Source organism: Artemia sp. Qi Xiang Cuo, chromosome 7 (assembly GCF_049724085.1).
Source record: "Artemia sp. Qi Xiang Cuo chromosome 7, ASM4972408v1, whole genome shotgun sequence".
Taxonomy (NCBI): Eukaryota; Metazoa; Arthropoda; class Branchiopoda; order Anostraca; family Artemiidae; genus Artemia; species Artemia sp. Qi Xiang Cuo.
In genome coordinates, this window is record NC_142800.1 from 45,113,106 (window position 1) to 45,139,785 (window position 26,680).

At 36.3% G+C, this 26,680-nt stretch overlaps 1 protein-coding gene across 2 annotated transcripts in view; it reads right to left on the bottom strand.

Annotated features, from left to right (window-relative positions):
* Positions 1–26,680, bottom strand: part of LOC148950332 (regulator of G protein signaling 7-like) — a 245,472-nt gene that overhangs the window by 39,346 nt on the left and 179,446 nt on the right. For both annotated transcript variants that reach the window (XM_089092302.1, XM_089092303.1), the window contains exons 10-12: positions 21,644–21,769; positions 17,950–18,136; positions 10,905–10,997 (exon numbers count right to left, since the gene is read on the bottom strand). In XM_089092302.1, the coding sequence (XP_088948428.1) occupies positions 10,905–10,997; positions 17,950–18,136; positions 21,644–21,769 (406 nt within the window). The remainder of the gene's footprint in view (positions 1–10,904; positions 10,998–17,949; positions 18,137–21,643; positions 21,770–26,680) is intronic.

Consider the following 26,680-nt stretch of genomic DNA (forward strand, 5'->3'; position numbering starts at 1 on the left):
CATGCACACAAAAACTTACACACACACACACACACACAAAACTTACACACACACACACACACAAAATAAATCAAAAACACACACGCCAAAACTAACACACACACAAAAACTAACACACACACACACACACACACAAAAACTTACACATTAACACAAAAAAACTCACACACACACGCACAAAACTTACACACACACACACACACACAAAACACTACCACACAAACAAACGAAAAATTACACACACACTCCAAAACTGACACACACAAAAACTTAAACACACAAACAAACACACAAAACTTACACACACAAAAACTTACACACACACACACACACACACAAACTTACACAAACACACAAAAAACTTATATCCACACGCAAAAGCTTAGACACAAAAACTTACACACACACACAAAAACTTACACCCAGACGCAAAAACTTACATGCACACAAAAACTTACATGCACACAAAAACTTACACACACACACAAAAACTTACACACACGCACAAAAACTTACACACACACACACACACAAAAACTTACACACACACACACGAAAACAAACACACACACGCCAAAACTTACACACACACACAATAACTAACTCACACACACACACACACACACAAAAAAACTTACACATGCACACGAAAACTTACATGCACACAAAAACTTAAACACACACACACGTCAAATCTTACACACACAAAAGCTTATACACACAAAAACTAACACACACACACACACAAAAACAAACACCCACACGCAAAAACTAAAACACACACACACACAAAAACTAACACACACACACACTTACACACAAACACACAAACACACAAACACTTACACACACACACTAAAACATACTCACACACAAAAACTTACACACACGCACAAAAACTTACACACACACAAAAACTTACACACACTCACAAAAACTTACACACACACACACACGAAAACTTATGCACACACACGAAAACTACCATATCACAGTTACATTGTCTTAATTTTTCAAATTTCATTTTGAATTTCTATCGTGAAATGCAAGAGTTGGAATATTTCAGTAGTGACTTGCTGTGCTTTACCTTCTCACTGTTAGGTAAGTTAGGTTAGGCTAGGTTAGCCTACGTACGCGCGCGTACGTAGGCTAACCTAGCCTAACCTAACTTAACCTAACCTAACCTAACTTAATCTAACCTAACCTAACCTAATCATACACCTAACTTTTTGCCTGTCTCTCACCTAACCTAAGCTAACCTAAGTGAAGCGTACGTGGGCTAACCTAACCTAACTTAACTTAACCTAACTTAATCTAGCCTAACCTAACCAAACTCACCGGAAAAGGTAATGTGTCGTCTCTTTGTGTGTGTATTGTCCCTGTGTGTTAGTCGTCTCTCTGTGTGTGTGTGTGCACACGTAACCTCGTCTAATATGAATTTCAACCCTTCAGGTTAGTGGACTAAAACACCAATTCTGAGCTAGTGAATTTCCACCAATCAGGCTGGTTGGACTATGACTATAATTCTGAGCTAGTGAATGTCCACCATTCAGGCTGGTGGACTGAGACCCCAATATTGAGCTAGTGGATTTCCACCATTCAGGCTGGTGGACTATGACCCCAATTCTGAGCTAGTGAATTTCCACCGTTCAGGGTGGTGGACTGGGTCCCCAATACTGAGCTGGTGGACTAAGACCCCAATTTTCCAACTCTTGCCAACCCAATTTTCCAACAGAATTCAAAATGAACTTCGAAAAATCAAGAGAATGTAACTGTGAGAAGGTAAAGCACAGCAAGTCACTACTGAAATATTCCAACTCTTGTATTTCACGATAGAAATTCAAAATGAAATTTGAAAAATTAAGACAATGTAACTGTAATATGGTAGTTTTCGTGTGTGTGCATAAGTTTTTGTGTGTGTGTGTGTGTTAGTTTTTGTGCGTGTGTGTTAGTTTTTGTGTGTGTGTTAGTTTTTGTGTGTGTGTGTTAGTTTTTGTGTGTTTGTTTGTTTTCGTGTGTGTGTGTTTGTTTTTGTGTGTGTGTGTGTGTGTGTGTAAGTTTGTGTGTGTTTTTTTGTTTGTGTGTGTGTGTGTGTGTCAGTTTTTGAGTGTGGGTGTAAGTTTTTGTGTGTGTGTGTGTGTAAGTTTTTGTGTGTCTAAGCTTTTGTGTGTGTAAGTTTTGTCGTGTGTGTGTATTTGGTCGTATGCGTGTTTCTAATTGTTTATGGTATTTTATGTGTTCTTGTTCTTGTTTTTGTTTTTGTGTGTGTGTGTGTGTGTGTGTGTGTGTGTAAATTTTTTTGTGTGTGTGCATGTTTTGGCGTGTGTGTGTAATGTTTTGTGTGTGTTTGTGTAAGTTTTTGTGTGTGTGTGTGTGTAATTGTTTGTGGGTGTTTTTTTGTGTTTGTGTGTGTGTGTAGGTTTTGGAGTGGATGTTTGTTTTTGTGTGCTTTTCAGTTTTTGAGTGTGTGTGTTAGTTTCTGTGTGTGTGTGTGTAAGTGTTTTGGTGTCTAATATATTGCGGGTGTATCTTTTTTTTTAGTGCGTTTTTGTATATTTGTGTGTGTGTGTGTGTGTGTGTGTATGTGTTTGTGTGTGTTTGTTTTTTGTGTGTGTGTGTGTGTATTGTTGTGTGTGTGTGTGTGTGTGTGTGTGTGTATGAGTTTGTGTGTTTATTTGTTTTTATGTGTGTTTTATTTATCTTTTGTGTGTATGTACTTTTTGTGTGTGTGTGTGTGTGTAATTTGGTGGTGGGTTTTTGTTTATTTTTTTTGTGTTCTTGTGTAAGTTTTTGTGTGTGTGTGTGTGTGTGTGTGTGTGTGTAAGTTTTTGTGTGTGTGTAAGTTTTGGCGTGTGTGTGTGAGTTTTCGTGTGTGTGTGTTTGAGGTTTGTGTGTGTGTGTGTGTTTAAGTTTGGGGATTGTTTTTTGTGTTTGTGTTCTTTTTTTTTTTCTGGTGCATTTGTATTTGTTTGTGTGTGTGTGTGTGTGTGTGTATGTTTGTGTGTGTGTGTGTGTGTAAGTTTGTGTGTGTGTGTGTGTGTGTAATTTTTTAAGTGTGTGTTTAATTTTTCGAGTGTGTGTGTGTGATTGTTCGTGTGCATGTGTAAGTTTTTGTGTGTGTTTAAGTTTTGGAGTGTGTTTAAGTTTTCGTGTGTGTGTGTGTGTAAGTTTTGTGTATGTGTGTGTGTGTGTAAGTTTTTGTGCGTGTGTGTGTGTGAGTTTATTTGTGTTCATGTGTAAGTTCTGTGTGTGTGTGTGTGTGTGTGTGTGTGTAAGTTTTTGTGTGCATGTTAGTTTTTGTGTGCATGTAAGTTTTCGCGTGCTTTTGTTAGTTTTTGTGTGTGTGTGTGTGTGTGTGTGAGTTTAAGTTTTTGTGTGTTTTAGTTTTTGAGTGTGTGTGTGATTTTTCTTTTGTGAGTGTGTAATTTTGTGTGTGTGTGTGTGTGTATGTTTTTGTGCATGTGTGTGTGAGTTTTTTTGTGTGTCATGTGTAAGTTTTTGTGTGCGTGTGTGTGTGTGTAAGTTTTTGTGTGTGTGTAAGTTTTGGTGTGTGTGTGTGAGTTTTCGTGTTGTGTGTGTGTGTGTGTGTGTGAGTTTTTTTGTGTTCATGTGTCAGTTTGTTTGTGTGTGTGTGTGTGTGTGTGTTTGTATTTTTTTGTGTGTGTGTAATTTTTGGCGTGTGTGTGTTTGTGTTTTCGTGTGTTTTTGTGTGTAAGTTTTGTGTGTGTGTGTGTGTGTGTAAGTTTTTGTGTGCATGTAATTTTTCGCGTGCATGTTTAAGTTTTTGTGTGTGTGTGTGTGTGTGTGTGCGTGTAAGTTTTTGTGTGTGTCAGTGTTTGCGTGTGTGTTTTAGTTTTGGTGTGTGTGTGTGTAAGTTTGTTTGTGTGTGTGTGTGTAATTTTTTGTGCATGTGTGTGTGAGTTTTTTTTTGTGTTCATGTGTAAGTTTTTGTGTGTGTGTGTGTGTGTGTGTAAGTTTTTGTGTGTGTGTAAGTTTTGGCGTGTGTGTGTGTGAGTTTTCGTGTGTGTGTGTGTGTGTGTGTGTGTTTCTGTGTGTGTGTGTTTGTGTGTGTGTGTGTGTGTGTGTGTTTGTGTGTGTTTGTGTGTGTGTGTGTGGTTGTGGGTGTGTGTGTGTTTTTGTGTGTTTGTTTGTTTTTTTTTTTTTGTGTGTTTGTTTGTGTTTTTGTGTGTTTTTTTGTGTGTGTTTGTGTGTGTTTTTTTTTGTTTGTGTGTGTTTTTGTGTGTGTATGTGTGTGTGTATGTGTGTGTTTGTGTTTGTGTGTATGTTTGTGTGTGTGTGTGTGTATGTGTGTGTGTATGTGTGTATGTGTGTTTGTGTAAGTTTTGGCGTGTGTGTGTGTGAGTTTTCGTGTGTGTGTGTGTGTGTGTGTGTGTGTGTGTGTGTGTGTTATCCCGGCGGCGCTTCTCTGGTCCAGGGGACCTGTGGGGGCCGGGGGAGGGCCTTTGGGGCACAGGGAGGGCCTTTGGGCACAGGGAGGGCCTTTGGGGGCCTGGGGGACATTTGGGGACCGGTGGAGGGCCTTTGGGACCCCGTTGGTCCTTTGGGAGCTCGATGGGCCTTTGGGGTGCCCGGGGATGGCCATTGGGGGTCTGGGTGGGCCTTTGGGGCACAGGGCGGGCCTTTGGGTGCCGGGGGGAGCTTTGGGGACCGGTGGTGGGCCTTTGGGACCCCGTTGGTCCTTTGGGAGCCCGGGGGACCTTTGAGGACCAGGGGATGGCCTTTGGGGGTCTGGATGGGCCTTTGGGGCACAGGGAGGGCCTTTGGGTGCCTGGGGGACATTTTGGGACCGGTGGAGGGCCTTTGGGACCCCGTTGGTCCTTTGGGAGCCCGGGGGACTTTTGAGGACCAGGGGATGGCCTTTGGGGCAGTTGGGGGCCGGTGTAGGGCCTTTGGGACCCCGTCGGTCCTTTGGGAGCTCGATGGGCCTTTGGGGGGCCCGGGGATGGCCTTTGGGGGTCTGGATGGGCCTTTGGGGGCACTGGTGGCCCTTTGGGAGCTTGGGGGGCCTTTGAGGGTCTGGGGGGACAGTTGGGGGCCTGGGGGGACATTTTGGGACCGGTGGAGGGCCTTTGGGAGCTTGGGGGGCTTTTGAGGACCGGGGGCTTCCTTCGGGGTTGGGGTAGGAGGATTGGAACCCTTTGGGGTTGGGTTAGAGGACCTCACAACACTGTTCAAATGAAACTTGTGTATTATAACGACCACACTCAAAACCTCTTCCAAAATCTCTTCAAAAATCTTCTTTCAAAATGTCTCTATCTGTTTCGCCGAAATAGTTCCATAACCTGTCTAAAACGGTTTCGCCCAAATAATCCCTAAACGTAAATTCAGCGTGCTCCTTTGCAATTGGCATCTCTGCGCTAACGCATTTCAAATTAATAAGAAACCTTTTCGCGCGCTAAAACAATTCATCGCTAAGATGTTTCTTGCCTAATTGTTTCCATGGCCTTTGGTTATTAATATCTTTTGGAGTTCGACCAGTAGAACTGTTCCCGAGGCAAAGACATTAATGATTTGGATCTATTCCTGGAGAAATGTTTCTAGGGCGAAAATTTTTAAAGTCTGACAGATGATGTCATTGATTGATTGATCTGTCAAGAAAGGGGAAATTAATTTGTTGTTTCTAAGGGGAATTATTGATTCACGATAGGTGAATTGAGGTCGACAGCACAGGTGTTCCACGGTCGATGTTGTTGTTGTTGTAAGTGCACGCTCTCAGCGAATGTCAAGGTCGTTGTTGTTGTTGTTGACACACTTGGAAATTTAGGTCATTGACCCCATTAACCACGTGTTCTCCCTAATGACTCTATGCCCTTATTAGGAGTCCCGTCAGTATTCTATGCCCATATAAGGAGTCCCGTTCGGAGTCGGACCCCCTCCTCTACTATCGATGTTAAAAGCAAAGATCACAATATAGTAGTGTCTATGGTTAATCAAAAGCTGAAATTTAGAGAGGTTAAATATCTTCTGCGAAGTTATGACGCTAGTTGACTACAGGATGAGAATTTGATATCAAACAGTTCGTGGTAACGAACTGTAAGTTAGGAGCGACCCGGCTCAATAGTAACCGAAACTCTAAAAAACGGAATTTTGATACCCATAGGTACATTAACAGAATCAAAGTCTTATGCTGATTTCAAATATATAAGTTTCATTAAGTTTAGTTTTACCTATCAAAAGTTACGCGCCTGAGAAAATTTGCCTTATTTTTGAAAAAAAGGGGAAACACCCCCAAAAAGTCATGAAATTTTTATGAGAATCACACCATCAAATTCAGCCCATCGGAAAACCCTACTGCGGAAGTTTCAAGCTCCTATCTGCAAAAATGTGGAATTTTGTGTTTTTTGTCAGAAGATAGATCACGGATGCGTGTTTATTTATTTATTATTTTTTTTTAATTTCCCCAGTGGTGATCGTATCGATCCAGTAGTCCTAGAATATCGTAAGAGGGCTCATATAAACGGAAACTAAAAGTTCTAGTGTCCTTTTTAATTGACCAAAAAATTTGGAGGGCAACTGGGCCCCCTCCCACGCTCATTTTTCCCCAAAGTCACCCAATCAAAATTTTGAGATAGCCATTTTGTTCAGCATAGTTGAAAACCTTGTAAATATGTCTTTGAGGATGACTTAGTCCCCCTCATTTCCCTGGGGAAGGGCTGGAAGTTATGAACTTTGCCCATTGTTTAAAAATAGTATTGGTTAATGGGAAGTATAAAGACGTTTCAGGAGGGATTTTTTTCTGATGGAGGGTTGCTGGAGGAGGGGGCTACGGGGGATGATCCTTTCATGGAGGATGTTTACTTGGGGAGAGGGACACTTCTATGAAGGGGGTGCCGGATTTCCCAGCATTATTTAAAAACAGATAGGAAATTAAATAAAAAAAACTAGTTTTTTCAATCGAAAGTAAGGAGCAACATTAAACCTTAAAAAAATAGAAATTACTACGTATATAAGGGGGGCTGCACCCTAGTCAACAACTCGCTCTTTTCGCTAAAGTTTTTTTTTGCTACTTTCAAAAAAGCTATCTATTCTAATTAACCGGCCTTTGTGATTCAGGGGTTTGTGATTCGAACAAAATTCGAACTTTAGTGTAAAGAGCAAGGTATCGACTAGGGGAAAAACTCTCTAATATACGTAATAAAACATACGAATATAGAAGTTCGTTACGTAAGTTAATTCGTAAGTTACGTCGGGTCAAAATTTTGAGAAAGCCATTTAGCCAAATCAAAAAGTAAAATTAATATGCAATTTTTTTTAATTATTCACGCACGGTGAGCCAAAATCAAAGCTGCATTAATTCAAAAACGTTCAGAAATTAAATAAAAAAAAGTTTTTCTAACTGAAAGTGAGCAGTGACATTAAGACTTAAAACAAACAGAAATTATTCCGTATATGAAAGGGCCTGTCCCCTCATCAATACCTCGCTCTTTACACTAAAGCTTAAATCTGTCACACAACTTTATTTTTTAAAACAATAAAAAACTCAGAGAACCATAATACACAAGTACCAAAATTCTTTCTCCTACTGAAATTAAACAATAAAACTCAAATAAAATTCTCAAATTTGGAAAGCCTTATTTTCCACGGGGGGGGGGGGAGTATTTTCCAGGGGGTATTTACCGGGGGGTATTTTCCGCGGGGGGTATTTTCCGGGGGGTATTTTCCGCGGGGGTATTTTACGAGGGGATATTTTCCGGGGTGTGTTATTTTCCGCGGGGGGTATTTTCCGGGGGTTATTTTTCTGGGGTATTTTCCGCGGCGGGGGAGGGATTTTCCGGGGGTGATCGCCGGGGGGGGGGGTAAGTTCCTAGAACCGTCCAAGCCATACAGGTCGTTCTTTTGTGATACGCATGTTGAGCATAACAAAACACCCTTACGACATAATTTTATATCTCATTGATTTATCCGTTTGAAATAAGCTCCATTAGTGCCTTTAAGCTCGTCTCAAAAATATATGTGCCTGCAAATTAAAATCAAGCTGTAGCTTTTTTCAGTTGATAATTGTTTTTCTGAATTTAATGAAAATATCGTAATTTTTGCAATTCACCAAACCTTACTACTTAAACAAAAACAATAATAAATTCTAATAGAGTCAAGAAAATTGTATCAAATGTCTAAATATTTTTAGATGCAAAATACAGTTGGAGCTAAGTCTTCCTTAAAATATTTTTTCAAAAGCTTCCCATCCTAAACATTTTAATAGCAGTACAACACAAAGTTAAATTGAAGACAATAAAGAAAACAATGAGAAAATTGTCCATTATCCCCTAGTTATTTAGGTACTTTCCCATTATGTGGACACCTCGGCTATAGACGAGGAGCGAAGATCCAATCCTTCTATTGTATTAAATAAAAAAAAACAAGTTTTTTAAACTGAAAGTAAACTTAAAGAGCGACATTAAAACTTAAAACGAACAGAAATTATTCCGTATATGAAAGGGGCTGTCCCTTCCTCAACACCTCGCTCTTTACGCTAAAGCTTTTTATTGTCTTAAAAAATAAAGTTGTGAGACAGAGTCAAACTTCAGCGTAAAGAGCAAGGCGTTGAGGAGGGGACAGTCCCTTTCATATACGGAATAATTTCTGTTCGTTTTAAGTTTTAATGTCGCTCTTTAAGCTTACTTTCAGTTTAAAAAACTTTTTTTTTTATTTAATTTCTGATCGTTTTTCAGCTGATGCAGCTTTTATTTTGACTCACCGTCATTGAATAAGCAAACAAAATTTGCATAAAAATGTTACTCTTTTTTGATAAATGGCTGTCTCGAAATTTGGCTTTGACGTGATTTACAAATTAACTTACTTAACGAACTTCTATATTCGTATATTTTGCTTCTGGCAAACAATACAAAGTTGCAGATTTTTGCAGATATGAGCTTGAAACTTATGTTATAGGGTTTTCTGATACGCTGAATCTGACGGTGTGATTTTCATTAAAATTCTTTCACTCTTAGGGGATGTTTCCCCCCTCTTTAAAAAATCAGGTAAATTTTCTCAGACTCGTAGCCTTTGATGAGTAATACTAAACTTAATAAAATTGATATATTTAGAATCAGCATTATAAGCCCATTGTTTTGATACATTTATTGACATCAAAGTTCCGTTTTTAAAAGTTTCGATTACTATTGAGCCGTATCGCTTGTTTTTTCTTTATTGTTTTTTTTTTTATTACGTATATATTATTACGTATATGATGGGGTTCTCCCCTTAGTCAATACCACGCTCTTTACATTAAAATTAAAAAAAAATTTTTATTCACAAATCCCTGAATCACAAAGGCCGTTTAATTAGAATAAATAGCTCTTTTGAAACCAATAAAAAAAAAAAAAACTGTAGCGTAAAGAGCGAGGTATTGACTTGGGGGAGAACCCCCTCTAATACGTAATAATTTGTGTTCATTTTAAGTTCCAATGTTCCTTCTTACTTTCAGTTGAAAAAACTTGTTTTTTTTTTAATTTAATTTCTGATCGTTTTTTAAATAATGCTTGGAAATCCGGCGCCCCCTTCATATAACTTTCCCTTACCCCACACAAACATCCACCACGGACAGATTCTCCCGAGTAACTCCCTCCTCACGCCCCCCCCCCCCACCAGAAAAAATTCTTCCTGAAAATGTCTGTATACTTCCCAATAACCAATAAAATATGTAAGCAATGGGCAAAGTTCATAACTTGCAGCCCTTCCCCTGGGAACTGTGGGGGATTAAGTCATCGTAAAAGACATATTTGTTAGATTTTCGAATATGCTGAACAAAATGGCTATCTCAAAATTTTAATCGGGTGACTTTGAGAAAAAATGAGCGTGGGAGGGGGCCTAGTTGCCCTCCATTTTTTTGGTCACTTAAAAATGGCACTGGAACTTTTAATTTCCGTTCCAATGAGCCCTCCCATGATATTCTAGGATCACTGGGTCAATACGATCACTCCTGGGGGAAAAAAAACAACAAACAAACAAATAAACACGCACCCGTGATCTTTCTTATGGCAAAAAATACAAAATTTCACACTTTTGCAGATAGGAGCTTGAAACCTCTACAGTAGGGTTCTGTGATACGCTGAATATGATGGTATGAATTTCATTAAGGTTCTATAACTTTTAGGGGGTCTTTCCTCCTTTTTTCGAAAATCAGCCAAATTTTCTCAGGCGCGTAACTTTTGATAAGTAAGATTAAACTTAATGAAACTTATATATTTGAAATCAGAATTGAAATCTGATTTTTTTGACGTGTCTATTGGTACCAAGATTCCGTTTTTTAGAGTTTCGGTTACTATTGAGCTATTGAGCCAGGTCGCTCCTTACTTACAGTTGGTTACCACGAACTGTTTGATACCAGTTAAATACATTAAAGTGATTAGTGCTTTCTATGAGAACAATATTGCTGTGGTTAAGGCAGGAAATGAGGGTAGTAGCTGGTTTCATATAGTATAGACTCATTTATTTTATAAACAACTATCGTACCTGTGGCAAAAGCCATGACCAAAATCATGACAAAATAGCAGTGTTTAGTACATTGCATAAAACTGGTCACATTGAACAAGATATTTCAGATTGAACAAGAGTGAAGCTGGGGTGTCCTCTACTCCTTTTTATACGGATTAACTATAGAACAACTTTTGGTTGGTTCTATGCATGAATTGGTACTTTCCCATTATGTGGATACCTCGGCTATAGACAGTCGAATGAATGCAGCGATGGAGACTCGTAAAGCGAGTAATTGTAATCTAAATTGATCAAATTCATCCTATTTTGTTTTATTTCATTAGCATTAACCAAACTTGACTTTTTATAGGTGTCCACATAATGGGAAAGTACCGTTATTTATTTTCTAAAAATGCCCTGTTTTCCCTGAAATACTCAAACAGAAAGCTCTTAGAATGATATTTTGTTACCTTTTTTCTACTTCCTGTCAGGAGTTCTTTGTACATCTCGGACCTTAAGAATCTGGAATAGCTATCACTCCTCATAAGATGGTAAACATGGCCCTGAAAAAATTAAACTTATTGCGTTGCCTTGGATATAACTAAAAAACGATGAGGATAATGTCTCCTGCTTGACTTAGTTGGCTTAGATTATCATTCATTTTTTTAACCGATTGACTCGTTTTTGGCTGATAGAAAAAAAAACACACAATGAAGAACTTAGCTTCAAATAATCATAGAAAGAAACGGTTCTTTTTTCCAATTCAAATCTATTTTTATTTACAAATAAAAACACAACAATTAAATTACTAATAACCGTCCCAAAAAAGATACAGAAAAAAACTTGCGACGGGTCGACTACAAGTTTAAGTTAATTATCGAATAGTTAATTTAATATAAAAATAACTCGTACAGTTTTTTTTTATTAGCGCTGAAATAACCTTATATATATATATATATATATGTAATTTATGTAGCCTACAACTAAAAAAATTATAAAATGTTTTAATACAGCATTGACGGGTAGTAGAATTTTTCACAATTTTACTTTATTATTTGATTACTCTATGTGTTGAACAATTTTTTTTTTTGAAAAAATTATGTGATGCAGGTATACACAATGTTTTTTAAAGGGAGGGGGTCTACCTGTCTTGTAAAAAAGGAAATAAGAGGTCAAAAAACTTATAACAATAATCGTAATAATCTTGAAACTGTTAAGGGGGTAAACGCCTAAGGTCAGGTGTTAGTGGGGTAAGTTGCACTTTCTTTTTTATAAAATTTATTATTTATAAGAATATAATTTACTAGAATAAAACATAATTTATTAGGATAAAACATAACAAAAAGCAAGAAGCCTTTTGAACTGCTACTCCAGTGAACAAAAACAAAATAAAAGGCACTTATCTACGCCAGTGTATTCAGGGACCCAAATTACCAAAAACTAAACAAAAAAAAAGAGATCGAAATTTTTACACCTGCAGGCAACAGTGTCTCAACCACTCACTGAAGGTTCGCCTTTCCACATCATCCCTAACAGCGTGACAGCACTTGAGACCAGAGTACTGGAAGAACATGATGAAAAGAATAAGCAGGCATCGCATGCACTTTAATAAGCCTTAAATACTCATTTACCTGTCTTGTTTGATGCTTGTGGAAATGAAATTTTTACCGTAAACCTATTACCAAAACAATTTAAAACATTACTATCAGTACTCCATTCAGCACTGAATGGAGCCTATGAAACAAACAAGTCCATGGAATGGTGGGATATGGGGTCATAGATAAAAATAACTAACTGAATTTTGCCGGTCAGTAACATTATAATAGCATGTATAGCCAAATTTCGGAGAATAAGCAAGTTAGGCTATCTACTTTAGTTATAGATGTGACATACAAAGGAGCAGTGCAATAAATGCAAACCAAAGAAAAATAAGCAGTGCAAACCAAAGAAAAATATAAAAGTTGCAAAATTTTCTGTGAAAACTAGTTTTTTATTTCCTAAGCATGCATATTTTTCTCGAAACCTTTGATGTTCTGGACTGTACGTGCCAAAAAAAAATAAAGTTTCATTCACTTACACTGTAATACACTGTCATTTTAACGCTAGTCCCGAGGGGTTAACAACTAGGCATTTTGAGGGACACCTGGAGGCATGAGGCACGGAGGCACACCGGAGGCATGCCGGAGGCATTAAAAATGGACAGGTAAGGAAATTTATAAAATATTCCAAAGGGCGCAATATGTAAATACATACAGCTTGCCTGTTATTCGGTATCTGTCGAATATTTCAGCACCTTCAAAAGCGATCTTTTAAAACTTGGAAAAAATCATTTACAGATTTATTTGGCAAGGAAAATAACACCCAAGACTGAAAACAACTGATATGTACCTAAAGAAGAAGAACGGAGGACTGCAAGTTGTTGATATCCATGCAAAAACTAGGTAACCCTACGATTACACTGATGATATCACTTTTTCCTTTTACATCTGCAGTATTGCAACCAGCTCAAAAATTAAATTCTTATTTTTTTTAAAAAAAAATCCTGAAAATTCAAAAAAAAAATCCCAAAACACGTTATTTAAGTTATACAACATAGGGCTACGCGGTGATGACGTAAAAAGCAAGGTGAGAAATCCAAAGTACCGTGAAATGGGGTTTCTAGTTGTAACTAACAACTGATTGTCAATATTCCTAGTATTATTTCGATGTGAAAACGTTCTGGTGGATTAGTAGGATCTACGACAAATATTTTAGGCCAAAACAATTTGCCAAAGTTCCGAAAAAACGTGTCTATGCATCCACGTTTCATCTTTATTTGAATTTCCCGCCCAAGAATTGACGTCACGCTTCGCAGCCCTATTCAATATGGCTTGGCCGGCGGTAAAAGTTGCCTTTTATCACGTCTTCACACGTCCCTTTCCCTTTCATCATACCTGCTTTTCTGTTTAGTGGCTGTGCCAAGACGCACCCTTGGATCTCGGATTCTTAATTGTACTAAAAAAAATGGAATCTGCTGCTTTGACACGAAATAATCCGGAAGAAACATAGATCCCTTTTTCCCGAATGTACTTAGAATCCAACTTTCTTGGTATTAAACCCAGGCCTTTGGGTATTTGCAGAGAAAACTGTATAGCAACAGTCAGAAAAACTGTTACTACCGAGTTATTAGTAAAAAGCGCTAAGTAAAGCAACCAACTAAAAAAAATAACTAGTTTCTCAGATATTTATTGGTACGTTTCAGTAATCATCTCGATAATCACAGCTCAAATGTCAACCCTAAGAAACTGGACAAATGAGCTTCAGTAAGTCAAACTAAGCTTAGTTAGAACAAGTACGAACACTAGGTCTTCTACTACCACGTTTTCTACTGAGCAGAGCAAGTTTTTAAATGGAATTCATCATTTCTTCTGCCTAAGTTCTTGTAATATATTTGAGACTCGGAAGATGTCATAAAGAGCTCACATAAATTGAGGGCGAGGGGTGAATGAAGTGGAACTGGAAGGACCAGCCCCGCCGTGGGTGGTCTCCTCCTCCATAAGAGATATGGTTCAAGATTCTGTTCAGCTCTGTGCCCTCATGCCCGTCGGTATTAAGGTTATTTTTTTTTTTTGTTGATGGGTTGGTTGTATTTGGTTTGTTTGTTGATTAAGGTTGGTCGTAATAACGGCTGAAAAAAAAGAAAAAAAAGAAGGAAAAAAGTGCCACCGCAAGAATGGGTTTCTTGTGGACGGAGGACGCCCAGTCTACGGGAGAGCAAATAGTTTTTTTTGTGTTAAAAATTTTTAAAGTTGTAAGAGTAAGCCTTTTGGAAGACCACATTTAAAATTCGAATTTGTATTAGTGAAAATTGAAGGATATGAATTTTAAGAAATTGAAGTAAAAATGCCACCGGAAAAGTGTCTCCTAGAGAGGGAAGGACAACCTGGAACGGGGGGAGTGATAGATATTTGGCAAGAAAAAAGTTAAATTGTAGTATGCCTTCATGTCCACTTATACATTGACTGGTATATAATAATTTTTTTTTTTAAGTTTAGGTGATTGGATAATGCATGAGGCTTTAAGATTTATATGTTTTTTTTTTAAAATATCACCGAGTGGAGAGGAGGAGGGGAGTAAAAAAAATAACAACTACCTCTGAAAAATGTTAAACAAAATTCCTTCTATTGACACACAGAACATGGCGATGGTGGTGGTTATGGTCTTGAGGTCAGTTCTGGGTTTAGGTGCCATTTTTAACATGAAGATTGCGATGCTGACGAGACATCAAAAAAGTGGAACCCTTTCTTCTGGATAAATGAATTCACCTTTGTGAAGACGTCTGAGTCAAAGCCAAAGACAATGTTGGTGCCGATTTCCATAGAAACGGGTTCTGCTGAATGCATGATATACAGGCTGGAGTCACAGTAACCCTGGTCTACCAATGCGGCAGTTAATGTGAGATCAGCATTCAGCCGGAACCACTGGCACAGAATTCCTATGTCGTCAGGGAACGGTATCGCCATATTCTGCGTGTCAACAGAGTGGCATGACCGTAAAATATTATTTTCTAAAACCAAACCGGTTTCCACAGAATATTTTATTTTTCTCTCGCGAAATGCAGCAATTTGTATAAGCAAATTTTTGAAAATGTACGAGTCATTAAAGGACACCCTGGATGGTCAATCGTTTTGATCAAAATCTTCCGTCAATCAATTGATTAAACCATGATTGACCGTCTAGGAACCTCTTGAGTCATTCAAACCTTCTATCAATCACCATTAATGCTTGACTCAAGCGTCAAACAGGTTCCTAGACGGTCAATCATGCTTTAATCAATTGAATGACGGAAGCTTTTGATCAAAATAATTGACTGTCTAGGGTGTGCTTAAGAGATGAATTAAGTTGATATAATTTTCTTTTTGCAAAAAAAAAAAAAAAAGGCTGGTAACCAGACAACCTTTGCTACTTCGGCTATTTTGAGTTTGTATTAGGAGTTAGCCTGTCATTGAAATAAAATTTAAAGTCAACTTATAAATTGTACCTACAAGAAAATGTAGCTTTTTTTATTTTTCTATATTTTTTTAAAGCTGCCCATGAAGTTGACGCTATACTTGTGTTGAACTAAGCAAATTCTCTAGATAATCTAATCTAAAAATTAGGTTCAGTTTTAGCTCCTAGGAAAAAAAAACAAAGAAAGTTATTCCAATTTTACTAACTAGGTTCAGGTGATTGTTTCCCTTATTCCAATTCCGCATTTCATCGAATAGTTGGAATTAATTTAATTTAGATTTATTTTTAACATTTTTTCCCATATAAGAAGTTTTCAAAGAAAAGTTAAGAGCTATATTCAACCAAAGATAAGCAGAAATAAACTTAAATAATTTTTAAAACGTAAAAAAACCATGAATCATATTCATTAATAAATAAATGATACCCAAAACAGACAGAAATTCCAACAAATAATCAAGTAATACTCAAAACGAGTAGAAACTACCACACAGAGGAGTAGGGCTAACGTCGCCTGTGCCTTCAAAATATTAGAACGTAATTTGTACATTATTGAAAACCAATTTTTATCTTGAGTTACGTTTATATTTCTCTTAAGATAAAAAAAAACAAAGGAAAACAAAAGGAAACATGCAGACGGTGTGTTGTAATTCAGTTCACCTTCTCCCCTAAAAATTCTCCGAAAATTCACCTCATACCCTTAGGCATAGTTGTAATAGTAGTCACAGCAGTAGTATTAGCATTAGTAGTACTAGTAGTATTACTAGTAATAGCACTAGTCGTAATAGTAGCAGTAGTACTAAAAGATTCCTTTTGTTTACTTGAAAATCCCTCTCATCAAGTCCTAGAAGCTTTGACTTTATACTATTAGCCACTTCTATGACATTGCCGATATGTTCTTTTGATAATTTATATTTTTATATGCTTCTTGAAATTTTCATCTTAATACTCTTAGCCTTACAAGATTTACTTAATAGCCAAATCAATTATTGAGATAACCCCTTTTGACAGTCTGAATACACATAATGTCCTTTGATTTAGTTCAAATTCGCTCTCAATATTCTCTCAAATTTTCACCTTCATAGACTTAGCCTTAATAGCAATAGTATCACAGTAGTTGAGGAGGCAGTAAAAGAAGTAGTAGCAGCATTAATGTTTTATTAGTAGTAGTAGAGACAGTAGCGGCAGCAGAATTAATAACAGTAGTAGCATGTATTTGTGGCCTTTTGGTCAGTCGAACATCCCCTCTTGATGCCCCGGAACGGTCACCTTGATGCAGTAAGCCGTTCAAAGATATTGCTGATGTGCCCTTTTGATTCCCTTTTGACGCCTGTTCATCTTAATACTCTAAACCTTACAAGTTGTTGCAATTGAAGTAGTAGTTGGAGTAGGTTAGTAGTAGTACTAGCAGTAGTAGTAGTAGTAGCAGTAGTAGCAGTAGTTTTAGTAGCAGTAAAAGTAGCAGTAGTAGTAGTTTTAATAGTGGCATGCACATACTACCTTTCTGTCAGTTGATTTTCCCCTTTAAGTATTCTCTGAAAGTTCCAACTTAATGCCCAAATCCATTTTAGCGATACGCCTTTTTGACAATCTGCATGCATATAGTGTGTTTTAATTAAAAAAAAAAATAAAAAAAAATTCTCCAATGTTCTGTCACATTTTCATTCTTCATACTCATAGTCTAAATTGTACTAGTATCATAGTAGTAGTGGTAGTAGTAAGAACAGTAGTAGCAGTAATAGTGATGTACCAGTAGTAGGAGTACCAGTAGTAGCGGCAGTATTAATAGCATTAGTAGGAGGTACATGTTGCCTTTCGGTAAGTTGAACATCCCACTCATGATGCCCCAGAAGTTTCCTCTTGATACGATAAGCCGTTCCAAAAATATTGCTGACACGCCCATATCAGCAATCTGTATGCATATAGTATGTTTTTATTTAGTTTAACTTTCTTTTCAACATTTTCTCAGATGTTGACTTCAGTATCCTCAGCCTTGGTAGTAATCGCTAGAGAAGCAGTAGTTTTAGGGATAGTAGTGATGCTCATTTAAGTTAATTTATGAGCTTGGTTCAATTTCATACGTTAAACGAAATATTGCAGCATTTTCTCTCGTCCTCTCATGTATCATTTTTCGGCTCAGAGTAACACTAAACTAAGTTTACTTGGACTTGTTTAGGATCTTATATTCTAAGCTCCTACCGCACCATTATTGGACTTTAAATAGCAAATTGTTTTATTATCGTTTATTAGTCCTACAAATATTTGTGCGCTTTAATTTTAGTAGCTTAACTTTAGAGGAGTTAAGTTTAATTTTTGAATATTGTTCAGTTAAATAGGCTACTAGCCCCTATAAGCCTAAATAAGAAGAAGCAAGTATCAGTTTCCCCTTTTCAGAAAATTCAATAATTTTTTTTACTAATATGACAACTACTTTAATGCAGTATTCTGCAAACAAATAAATTAGCTTGTTTTATAAACAACTAAATACTTCCACTCATTAATAAAACAAACTAACAGTTGTCTCCTTACCGCTGCTCTATCAAATGTCCACCTGTCGGGATTGTCCATTGCAAGTCTAGTTGCTTCCAGAGACTTTGAATCAATATTTACAGGGCAAGTGGCTTCTGTTCCGAGAAATTCTGACCAAATTTCTCTCGATCGAGTGGCTACAGCTCGCTGATGCAACTGTTTTAGATCCTGGACGGCCTCCCAAAACCTGGAGAGATTGACACGTGTTTCTTAAGTACATTAATGAAGAAAGAACAGGCTGTTCAAAAGCATTTTGGCAAGAAAATGAGGAAGGACTTACCGGGGAAGAAATAAACACATTTTCTCGCATACATTTGACGATAAAAATATCTCCTGAATTTTAGGTTTCGCAGTAGAAGAATTGAACATTAGGGGTTTTCCGTAAAATAGTTTAGATTAAAATATATTTTTTTTTTAGTAGTAACGGAATAGTATATGATAATAATTCTCTGAAACTCTGCTCTTTGGCAATTGCGCAGTTACTATTGGTAGAAAAACCATCCAATGAATTTGAAGTCGATCCTTATTTAATTAGAATAATTGCATCTTTTTTTCTAACAGAACGCAAATCGTCTAATACCTGAGTGTATATTCTGATCCCCTCCCAAACTATAATGACGAGCCCTAGGGCTCGTCATTATAGACGCACACTCGTCTCTTAGCCCCACAACCAACAATCTTGGTGGCGTTTTCGCGGATTGATGGAAATTTGATGATGATCTAATTGTCTTAGAGACATGTTTCAAAAATTTAAAAAGTAGACCAATGGTCATCTTGGAATCGATACCAGACCAAGCAGTAACTAATGATATGAAAGTCAACCCTTTAAATTCAACTGTTTTAACTATTAATTTCTTTAAAACTCTCCCTTCTTTCTCCTGCCCAGCCCCCCCTGAAATGTCTGTCAACACAATGAAATTACTGGGAGTTACCATCTCCAGCGACTTAAACTGGGATTGCCATATGAATAATATTTTAAAACGTGCAAATGCCACTTGTTCCCTTCTTTAACTCTTTACAAAAATTTAAATGCCCTAAATCGCATTCTTTGAGGGTTTTCCTCTCATTTGTACGCCCAACCCTCGAGTACACCTGTCCTCTTTGGCATCCTGGCATCGCCATTGAATTGCCAGACAGAATAGATGCAGTTCAAAAAGGTGCCTAAGAATTATCTTCAATGAGGGTAAAGTGCCTTATATTTCCCTTCTTAGGAGAGCCAATCTAGTCACCCTTAAGGAAAGGAGAACAAAAATTTCCTTGCGTTTCGCTAACAATCCCCTTTATAACCCTCGGAGAACTACCCTTTTCCCTAGTCAATACTCAGCCCTTCGACCCCGCCTTCTGCATTCTGCTTCAACAAAAATCCCCCTTCTTTCCCAAACAAAAGTTTTCACTGAAATATATAGAAAAACTTTCATCCCGTACATAGTTGACATATTCAATCAGTGAGTCTCCTCACCCCCTCCCCTCTCCTTACTTCCTTTTACCTTATAATTTTAATATTAATTTTGCAAATTCCTGGCTTTCTTGGCTTTTTGGATTATTTTTTGTCGCAAAGCTAAATTTTTATTGTTTTAATTATTTAATTCCCTTTTTAATCTCCCTTTTTATTCACTTTCTTCGTTTTGGTATTTTGCTGATTCGACATTGACCTTTTAATTTGATGAAAACTCATGTTTTTGACATGAATGTTTTCATCAAATGTTTTTGATATTTTTAAGTATTCGACATTGACCCTTTTATAATTTTTTCGTTGTTGTTTTATTTTGGTTCTCTTTTGTTCTTAATTCCGAAGAATATTGATGATGTGGCTTTCTAAGTGACAGCTCTCCTCTTATTGCAGGCATATTTTAAGCACAACATAAAAGGTTGCATTCCTGTGCTTACCTACACAGAAGGAGGAGCAACCCCTGAATATATTTTTGTCGAAGCTCCCTCCAAAAAAAAAGATCATAGAATTTATTTTTGGCATTTCTGATCCGAGAATTTTTTTAAGCGATTCAGTTTTCAGGGATGATTATCATCCTCATAGCATTTACAAGAAATAAACTTGAATAGTGGGAACTGAGGAGAATTAGCCCCCTTAAATCAAATTAATCATGGTTCTAAACCATAAGCTAAAACGTGAGATTCTGATTAAAATTTATGCATCAAAATAATATAAGAAATATCGTAGATTTTCAAAGAAGAATAATTTCAGATGTTTTGTTTGTTTTGTTGGTGCCCTCTAAGATATTCTGCATTTAAAACAAACCACTAAAATACCCTAGACATTATAAAAATGGTTTCAACAAAAGTGAATGTTCTGACCACGTACAGAATAGGTTTTGGAAAAAGAAAATCTTGGAATATACTCTGCAAAAATTTCGTTCTAACTGAGCATGTACTGTTTTTTTTGAAAGTCAACATTTATTACGATAGATTTACCCCTACCCATAACCCCTAGTACAGTGGATCTGGGAAAGTCACCACTTGAAGAACTTAACACGACATAGCCGGCGAAAAATCTAGTCAATAAGTTGAATAACAATCAACTTGAAAGGCATAAAACTATCAAATAGTAAATATCGCCAATAGTATGCTTAACTCTTGAAAAAAAGCTTTTCGATAAAAATCTATCAATAAAAGAAAATGTTCTTAATGCTGTTTCCTAATAGGGAAGATTCATTCATTTAAAAAAGATCGATCCGCAAGCTATTATTAGGATAAATAATTTTACATAGATTTAGAAAAAGGGAAAAATACCCCCTGGAAACAGGAGCAATCTCGATCGAAACGGATAATCCAATTCAACACATTTAGGTATTCGAAATGCAGATTTCAGGTCCCTACCTGCAAATATAAGATAAAGAAGTTCCTGAGAAGAAAATCAATCGATGCACGTTTATGAACTTTTTTCTACTTGAGGGAATTTTTTTTTACTTTCCGAACAAGACTTATTTGAACCAAAACTTGAGGTTTTGGTGCCATTTCTAAGTTGCCAATGAAACTGTGTCACAGTGAAGTGGCGATTTTTGCAATTATTTGGTACATAACAAGCAAAAAACTTAATAAATTGTGCTTTTAAATGTAGCCTATTTGTACAGTATCAGTTTTGTATAGTCTACTCGCATAATTTCCAGCCCTTATCTTTGGGGCTATAACTGTCCTTTCGCTGCTAGAGGCACATTTTAAGACATCTTAGCCGTTAAACGCCACTCAGGGGCACAAGGGGCATAAAAGGGGCTGTGGATTGTCATTCAATGGTAATCGTACCCTAAAAAGCCTTAGAAATTTAGACTTTTGGAGGAGGGGGAATGTTAAAGTCTAGGCTCATGATATAAGACATAAACTCAGATGATAAGATAAACAAAATTGATATATAAAAACGACTTTTTTGGAAATGGGTTCGAGGTTTTTGTTAAGGAAGTAAATTTTATAACGTTCAATTTCTCCGCCTAGGCTACAGTCTCCTGATACAGCCAACATTTCGAGTATGCTTGGTAGTAGCCCATGTGTAAATTATAACGTTCTGCAAATTGAGTTCTGATTCTGAATCGTAACAGAGTAAACAGAGCATGTACTAACTGTCTTTTGGACTTCACCAATTGTTGCAAAGGGTTTGAAGGGAATACATATCACATTTATTGTACTATAGCTCAATGTCAGGCTATACAAAACAATAAGCCTATATGAAATAGAGTAACCGTCTCACCGAAGGTTTTCTGAACTAAATTCCTTTTCTAAATATTTTACAAAATGTTCTCGTCCTAATGGGTCGTTTAACAGCTCATGGAGGCTAAATGCCCATCTTCTGACCCGCTTGTTTGTCAGCTCTTTCCTGGAATAAAGGAGATTAGTGAATTAAATTTGTCAAAATTATAGTTAGTTAATCAGCTAAGATTGTAGTAATTTTTACATACTATCGCTCTGAGCGTCCGCTGTACAGAATTAAAGACACTGGTTCAATAATATTGATTGCAGGGAGGTGACATCCAAGAATTCCAGATAGATTTATGTTCTTAGGTGGAACTATGTATGGGTAAGATAATTTATTTGACAGAAGTTAAATTTTTTTGTTTGACATTTATTTCTCGTCAGAGTTAGAATAAACGTTGTTTTATTTTGTGCACTCGTGTTTTATTTTGTATTAATCTACTGATCAAAATGCACTAAACCAGACAGTGTTTTGTGCTTTGTCTAGTAAACTAATTAAAAAAATCTTCTTCCACAAAATAATTTTTTCAAAAAATAAAGAACTCAATAAAACAAAAAAGGAACAAAAACAGAATCAAATAATATACCAAGCATACAACTACCACAAATGAGCATCAATATATAACTGAAAAAAATTCAAGTGAATTTACTGAAAAAAATGTGAATTTTCAGCTTAATATACATATACTGATATTTATTCCTTAAAATCTTTATTAATATTTGATTTCTTAAGGTTTTACAAGTGAAAACATTTAAAAGAATTTTTTTCAATAAAGTAGAAATTATATTTCGGCTTTTAGAAAGCATAGGGTTTTAGAATCCTGATTGTTTCAATTCCAGATCATTGTGAGTTTGACTCTGTAATTATTTTAATTTCTGTTTATTATGAGTTTCATTTATTTATTGATACTGATTTGTGGAAGTCATGTGCATGGTATATTATTTTATTCCATTTTTGTTTCATTTTTGGTCCAATGAAGTTCTTTACCTTTTTTTGAAAAACTTATTTTGTGGAGAAACTTAATTAATTTCTGCTCGTTTTATATTGACATAGTCTTTTTCAGGGAAAATGAAAATAATAGCTTGAATGTATCCGTTTTTCCTTTAAGAATTTATAGTTTGACCTGCTAACTATATGCTGAAGAAACTTTTTCAGCAATTTTAAAAAACAAAAACTCTTTTGACAATCATGACAAAATAGTAGGGTTCAATTTAGTTATATAAATCTTCTAGTTGACCTGATAAATAAAATTAATGCCATTCCCATAAAAATATATTTATGCTCTTTCGCAGCCTAGATACACTTACACTCTTTTGATTTATTAACATTTTAAGAGCAGAAGTAGTAATAGAAGTAGTCCGAAAATTTGAAATGACTACCCTCAGTCCTGCTAGGTATGCTGATGATATGTCTTATCCAAAATAAAAACAGTGTATTTTGGTTTAATTTTAACGCAACATTTAGTTTTTAAGCATAATGGGCAAATTACATAATTGTGGGGGGTTGACCTACCCAATAACCCTAAAGTTATAGTTACGAGACCATTCAGCTATGCTGAACAAAATGGCTGTCTTAAAATTTTGATTTGATGTGTTTAAAAACTTATGAGCCAAAGAGGAGGGCTGATTGCCCTCCAATCACTTTTGTTTCTTAAGAGGGCACTAGAACTTCTAATTTTCAATCAAATTAGCTCCTTTAGAATATCAATGATATTACTAGCTGTGAAAGAATATCGCTGCCTGTTTCCTTATGTGCCCTATAGTGCTTATATGTCCTTTTAATACCTGCATGCGTATAGGTTTTTCGTTTAATTGAATCTTCTCCTAAACGTTCCCTAAAGGTTTCAACTTAATGCCATTAGTGTCGTTAGCTACAGTAATCGCAGAAGCAGCATTAAATGAATACACACAGAGTCTTCCGGCTAGCTCGAAATCAATCAGTTCGTGGTAAGGAACTTTAAGTAAGGAGCGACCCGGCTCAATGGTAACCAAAACTCTAGAAAACGGTATTTTGATACAAATAGATACATAAAAGAATAAGATTTTAATGCTGATTTCAAATGTATAAGTTTCATCAAGTTTAGTCCTACCCAGCGAAAGTTACGCGACTGAGAAAATTTGGCTGATTTTCGAAAAAAGGGGTTATGCGGGAGGATCTTTCCATGAAGGAAGTTTTCATGGGGGAAGGGACATTGCTATGAAGGGGACACCGGACTTCCCAGCATTATTTAAAAAAAAGATCAGAAATTTAATATAAAAAAACAAGTATTTCAACTGCAACAGCAGCAACATCAAAACTTTAAACGAAAAGAAAATATTACATATATAATTGGGTTCACCCAGCAGTCAATGTCTCCCTCTTTAAGCCAAATTTTTTTTTAGTACTTTCATAAGAGCTATTTATTCTAATTAACGGCCTTTATGATTAAGCGGTCATTTTTAAATAATCGGAACAAAATTCGAACTTTCGCTTAAAGAGGAAGGTATTGACTAGGGGTCGAACCCTCTAATATACGTATTAAAAATATAAGAATATAGAGGTTCGTTACGTAAATTAATTCGTAAGATATGCATATTAATCAAACAGTTCGTGGTAACGAACTGTAAGTAAGGAGCAACTCGGCTCAATGGTTACTGAAACTCTAGAAAACGGATTTTTGATACAAATATATATGCATCAAAACAATCAGATTTCAATGCTGATTTCAAATATATAACTTTCATCAAGTTTAATCCTACCCATCAAAAGTTACGCGCCTGAGAAAATTTGCCTTATTTTCAAAAAAAGGGGAAAAGACCCCCTAAAAGATACAGAACCTTAATGAAAATCACACCATCATATTCAGCGTATCAGAGAACCCTACTGTAAAGGTTTCAAGCTCCTATCTACAAAAATGTGGAATTTTCCATTTTTTGCCAGAAGAAACATCACGGATGGGGTTGTGTTTGTTTGTTTGTTTGTTTTTTTTTTTTTTTTTTTTTTTTACCAGGGGTGATACTAACGACCCATTGGTACTAGAATATAGTTGGAGGGCTCATTGGAAAGGAAAATAAAAGTTATATTGCCCTTTTTAATTTAACAAAAAAAATGGAGGGCAACTAGGCCCCCTCCCACGATTATTTTTTTCCCAAAGTCACCCGATCAAAATTCTGAGATAGCCATTTTGTTCAGAATGGTCGAAAATATGATAAATATGTCTTTTAGGATGACTTAATCCCCCGAAGTTCCCAGAGGGAGGGCTAAAAGTTATGAACTTTACCCAATGTTAACATATAGTATTGGTTATTGGGAAGTATACAGAAGTTTTCAGGAGTTTTTTTTTGTCGTTGTGGGAGGGAGGGGTGGGTCGGTGGTTATGTTGGAGGATCTGTTCATGAAGGAAGTTTTCATGGGGGAAGGGAAATTGCCATGAAGGGGGCGCCGGACTTGCCAGCATTATTTATTGGTTATTGGGAAGTATACAACCATTTTCAGGAAGGATTTTTTCTGGAGGGGGGGGGGCTAGACGAGGGGGTTAATCCGGAGAATATTTCCCTGGAGGATGTTTCTTTGGGGTAAGGGAAATTTCTATGCAGGGGGCGCCGGATTTCCAAGTATTATTTAAAAAACGATCAGAAAATAAATAAAAAAAAACAAGTTTTTTCAACTGAAATGTAAGAAAGAATATTAGAACTTAAAACGAACAGAAATTATAAAGTATGTGAGGGGGTTCTCCCGCAAGTCAATACCTCGCTCTTTACGTTACAGTTTTTTTTTAGTGCTTTCAAAAGAGCTATCTATTCTAATTAAACGGCCTTTGTGATTCAGGGGTTTGTGAATCAAATTTTTTTTAACTTTTAACGTAAAGAGCGTGGTATTGACTAAGGGGATAATCCCCTCATATACGTAATAACATATACGTAATAAAAAAAACAATAAAAAAACAAGCGATACGGCTCAATAGTAATCGAAACTTTTAAAAACGGAATTTTGATGTCAATAAATGTATCAAAAGAATGCGTTTATAATGCTGATTCTAAATATATAAATTTTATTAAGTTTAGTATTACTTATCAAAGGCTACGAGCCTGAGAAAATTTACTCTATTTTTTAAAGAGGTGGGAAATATCCCCTGTATTCACTAAAAAAAGATCAGAAATTAAATAAAAAAAAAACAAGTTTTTTAAACTGAGAGTAAGGGGCGACATTAAAACTTAAAACGAACAGAAATTATTCCGTATATGAAAGGGGCTGTCCCCTTCTCAACGCCTCACTCTTTATGCTAAAGTTTTTTATCATTTAAAAAAATAGAGTCATGAGACAGAGTCAAACTTTAGCGTAAAGAGAGAGGCGTTGAGGAGGGGACAGCCCCTTTCATGTACGGAATCATTTCTGTGCGTTTTAAGTTTTAATGTCGCTCCTTACTTTCAGTTTAAAAAACTTGTTTTTTTTTATTTAATTACTAATAAAAACGTTCGTAAATAAAATCAAACAACTTTCGAGAAAGCCATTTAACTAAATAAAAGTAAATTAATATGAAAATTTTGTTTTTGTTATTCATGTATGGTGAGCCAAGATCAAAACCTGCATTTATTCAAAAACGTTCAAAAATTAAATAAAAAAACAAGTTTTTTAAACTGAAAGTAAGGAGCGACATTAAAACTTAAAATGAACAGAAATTATTCCGTATATGAAAGGGACTATCCCCTCCTCAACGCCTCGCTCTTTACGCTAAAGTTTGACTCTGTCTCACAACTTTATTTTTTAAAACAATAAAAAACTTTAGCGCAAAGAGCGAGGCGTTGAGGAGGGGACAGTTTAAAAAACTTGTTTTTTTTATTTATTTCCACAACCGACGAAGGTATGTAGGTCACATTTTCAGAGAGTACTTCTGTTGTACGGATGACAACCTGCTATCCATATGCAGGTTGTCAAAAGAGCATATCAGCAATATCCTAGGAACAGTTTCGTGAGTGAAAGTGAAACTTACAACGCTTGTTGTGGGGGATGATGAACTAACCAAAAGACAATATTTGCATCATAGTACTAATGCCT